The sequence below is a fragment of the Diadema setosum genome, chromosome 14 (genome assembly GCF_964275005.1).
Source record: "Diadema setosum chromosome 14, eeDiaSeto1, whole genome shotgun sequence".
NCBI lineage: Eukaryota > Metazoa > Echinodermata > Echinoidea > Diadematoida > Diadematidae > Diadema > Diadema setosum.
In genome coordinates, this window is record NC_092698.1 from 8,806,272 (window position 1) to 8,810,670 (window position 4,399).

The window sequence follows — 4,399 nt, forward strand, 5'->3', positions numbered from 1 at the left end:
GGAAGACGTGTTTTTGAGGAGCTCCCAAGTGACACTCGGTATATGCGGATTCAGTTTTGCCTGTTGTGAGTTTTTTACATCAAATGACGGCGTTTTTGACTAAGAATCTAGTTATCTGATTGACATCTGCATTAAGTGCTTCTACTTCGCGTATAGTGCGATTATTTCACTCATTTTCGCTGTTTTGGGAAGATATTTTGCTTGAGACTATTCAAACAAAACTTACCTGGTGCGTAGGCCACGCATCCTTCCTGCGTACTCTTCCATCACTACCACATCGCGCATAGCAACCATCCCTTTATTTCGCGCTTAGTGTTAAGAGCTTTTGTGACATCATCAAAAGATGCCTCCGAAGAAGAAATCTGCTGAGGAAGTGGATCTCAGCGCGTTGAGAGATGAAGTAGCAAATCTCTCACGTATTCTCAACGGCAAATTTTCTCAACTGGAGAAAGCGGTCTCGGAGGTCAAGGAGGGCCAGCAAGGCATATTGAACTCTATTACTTTTCTAAATGCCAAATTCGAGGAGATGAAAAAGACCACCGAGCGACTGGAGGGAGAAAATCACGAGCTCAAACAAAAAAATCAGCAGCTGGAGGGAAGAGTGGACGATCTGACTCACCAAATTAATGACCTTGATCAGTACCACCGTCGGGTCAACCTTGAAATCGCCGGCGTGCCGGAAGAAAAGGGTGAAAACCCTGAAAAGATCGTCTTAAAGATTGCTCAAAAGATCACCGAAGATGTGAGCGCTGGCGACATCGACATTGCTCATCGAATAGGAAAAGAGGATGATCAGCGGGGACCACGGCCGATAATCGTGAGATTCACCAACCGACGCTCACGAAACATGATCTACGACGGCCGAAGAAAGCTTCAGCACTTCACCACGAAAGATTTCGGGCTCCGCAGCAGCTCTAAGGGCAACGGACGGATCTACGTCAACGAAAACCTTGTCGCGTCCACCAGGGAGCTGCTGAAGGAAACTAACAGAGCAAGGAGGCTGGCCGGATACAAGTACCTGTGGACCCACAACGGGCGAATCTACGTGAAGAAAAACGACGGAGGCGCAATCAGTGTCATCAACAGGAAAGAGGACCTGTCAAAGCTACAGTAAATATACGAATTATACCTCTGTTTGTTGTCTACCACTATGATCCTTCCGCTAAATGCTGGATAACAATATTTTTCCTTTTAATCTCTTAACAGATGATGACTTTGTTACTTTATTTCAAAAAGACCGAAATGTACCTGCTAGAAACACCAAGTTTGATAGGACTGCAACTAGAATCTTAGCCGACAATCTAGACGAACTTAACATTGAGTTTAACAGCCACGATGAAGCGTGTCAACTTGCTCAATCGCCATACTTTACAGAAGCTACCCTTAGAGAATATCTACGAATGCTAGAACGAGACGAATTATTTTGTTTCCATTTGAATATAAGAAGTGCTAATCGAAACTTTGAAAAGCTTCGCTTATTTCTTGATAATATTGATTTGCCCATGTTACCTATCATAGGCCTCTCTGAAACGTGGTCTGTTGAAACTCCAGCGTCAGGTCCAATTAATGTTCTTGCTGATTATGATATTGTCATTAACAACAGATCAAATAGACCAGGTGGTGGAGTAGCTATATATGTTCCCCGAATATATGATTACGCTATAAAGGAAGAACTGAAATATATGAATGATGTAATAGAATCATTATTTATTGAAATTTCAGTCTGTAAGGGCAAAAACATTCTGCTTGGAGTTATATACAGACCTCCTCAATCTAATTATGATGATTTTATGAATATTATGAACGATATTTGTCGAAACGATGCATTCCACAACAAGGATTGCATCATCATGGGTGATTTCAATATAAATCTTTTGTCAAGCAGTAATGCTGCCTGTGATAACTTCCTTGATAACATTTTACAAGCCTCATTTCTGCCTCTTATTTCTAAACCAACAAGAATTACTGGTCATTCTGCTACTCTTATTGATAACATTTTTGCTAACCTTAAACCTTTTCCAAAATCTGGCATAGTGGTGAGCGATATATCAGACCATTTTATGATATTTTGTCACTTTGATATTGGACCAAGGAGTCAAAGTACAATTCAAAGGCATGTATTTCGTCGTAAATTCACCCCTGAAAACATCGCTCTAGTTCAAGAAAAACTTCAATCTGTGGACTGGTCAATTGTGTATGACGCAAATGAAAATATTGACCAAGCATATGATAATTTTCTTTATCTTTTGAATAATTGCCTAGATGCATGCATTCCATTAAGGAAATGTCGTACTCAGGATTACAAACGAATCCCCAAGCAACCATGGGTTTCCAAAACACTCTTACGCTCAATAAATCGCAAGAGTACTTTATATGTTAATTTTATCAAAAACCGTGACGAAACCTCTCGAATGAAATATATCTCATACAAAAATATTCTTACCAATACAGTCAGATTAGCTAAAAAGAAATATTTTGCGGACCAATTGAGTCAATTCAAATGTGATATCAAGAACACTTGGAAAGTAATAAATACCGTTTTGAATAGAGGGAAGGCTGTAAATCTCATTTCTAAAGTTCAAGTTGATAATACTATCATTGAAGACAAGTCTGAAATTGCCGAGATTTTTAACTCATACTTTTCAAAAATAGGTTCAAAATTAGCACAAACTATCACTCCAAGTGATAAATCATTTTACGAATTTCTTTCCTCACCAAACGACTACTCAATTTTTTTCAAGCCAATTGACAGGCAAGAATTAATCAAAATTGTACTTCAGCTCAAAGCAAACAAAGCCCCTGGCTATGATGACATTGGCAATGTCCTTATCAAAGACATTATACATTGTATAGCAGATCCTTTATTGTTTTTATATAACCTTTCACTACAATCTGGTCAAGTACCATCTAAAATGAAACTCGCAAAGGTGACTCCAATATTCAAGAAAGGAGACAAATTATGTATCAGCAACTATCGCCCAATATCTTTGTTAACTTCGTTATCAAAAATTTTAGAGAAAATTGTTCATTCAAGGACTACTACCTTCCTTGAATCTCACAACATCATATCTGACTCCCAATTTGGCTTTAGAGAAAAACATAACACAACTCATGCCATTCTAAGTTTAATAAATACCATTTCAGCTTCAATCGAAAAATCCTGTCATACTATCGGTTTGTTCTTAGATTTTTCTAAAGCATTCGATACTATAAATCACGACATTCTGTTATACAAACTTGCGCACTATGGTATTAGAGGTAAGGCTCTGGAATGGTTCGAAAGTTATCTTTCTGGAAGAAAGCAATTCGTTACCATTGATGGATATAATTCGTCTACGGTACCAATCACGTGTGGAGTTCCCCAAGGAAGCCTTCTTGGTCCACTGTTATTCTCTATTTATGTAAATGACATTCGATGTTCTTCGAGTGTTCTCTCTTTTATCCTTTTTGCTGATGATTCAAACATATTCTATACTCACAGTGATCCTAATAAGTTAGTAGAAGTTTTAAATGTAGAACTTACACATGTAACAAATTGGATAAAAGCAAATAAATTATCTTTAAATAAACAAAAAACCAATTACATGTTATTTAGTAACTCTGTTAAACAACTTCCTGACCAAGTGATATTTGATAATTCTGTCATTAAAGAAGTCAAGACTACAAAATTTCTCGGTATTACAATTGACAATAAGCTAACTTGGAATTGTCATATTGATAATATTTGTAAGATAGTGTCAAGAAATATTGGCATTATTAATCACGTTAAACGGATTCTCCCCAAGTCAGTGCTTCTTATGTTATATTCAACTCTTATTCTTCCTTACCTTAATTATGGCGTAATGGCATGGGGAAATGCAATACAAACAAAAATGGACAGGGTACTTCTCTTGCAGAAAAGAGCGATGCGTTTAATATGCAATACCGCTTATAGATCACACACTGATGTCTTGTTTAAAGAAAACCGTATTCTTAAGATTACTGATTTATATCGTCTTCAGCTGGGTTGTTTTATGTACAATGTAGAAATTAACGCTACCCCTGCTGTATTTAAGGAAATGTTTCGAAAAAATAATGTTATACATAATTACTCAACGAGGAATGCGAATGATTATCATCTTCCTAAAAATAGAACTAGTTTTGGTAACAGAAATTTCATGTTTACTGGTCCTAAGCTTTGGAATTCCTTTGATCGTTCACTAAAACAAGCTCAGAGCTTGAATAGCTTTAAGTATAAGCTTAAAACTTTGTTTCTTGATAAGTATTGATAAACAGTTTTATGGTAATAAAACGTATATGTATACTTCAATCAATGTTTTCTAGAAGTACTTTCATTAAGTATACTCGGAAGGTTATCTTCTGTTTCATTCATTATTCTAATGGTATATAATGTACACTG

General features: G+C 36.8%; 1 protein-coding gene across 1 annotated transcript; it reads left to right on the top strand.

Annotated features, from left to right (window-relative positions):
• The first annotated feature begins 343 nt into the window (after positions 1 to 343).
• On the top strand, positions 344 to 1,114 carry LOC140237896 (uncharacterized). The gene has a single exon (XM_072317828.1). The coding sequence runs from the start codon at positions 344 to 346 to the stop codon at positions 1,112 to 1,114; it is 771 nt and encodes a 256-aa protein (XP_072173929.1).
• The last annotated feature ends 3,285 nt before the right edge of the window (positions 1,115 to 4,399 follow it).

Bases quoted from the DNA above. Each gene is read 5' to 3' on its own strand.
- LOC140237896 (XM_072317828.1), top strand. From the start codon at position 344: ATGCCTCCGAAGAAGAAATCTGCTGAGGAAGTGGATCTCAGCGCGTTG.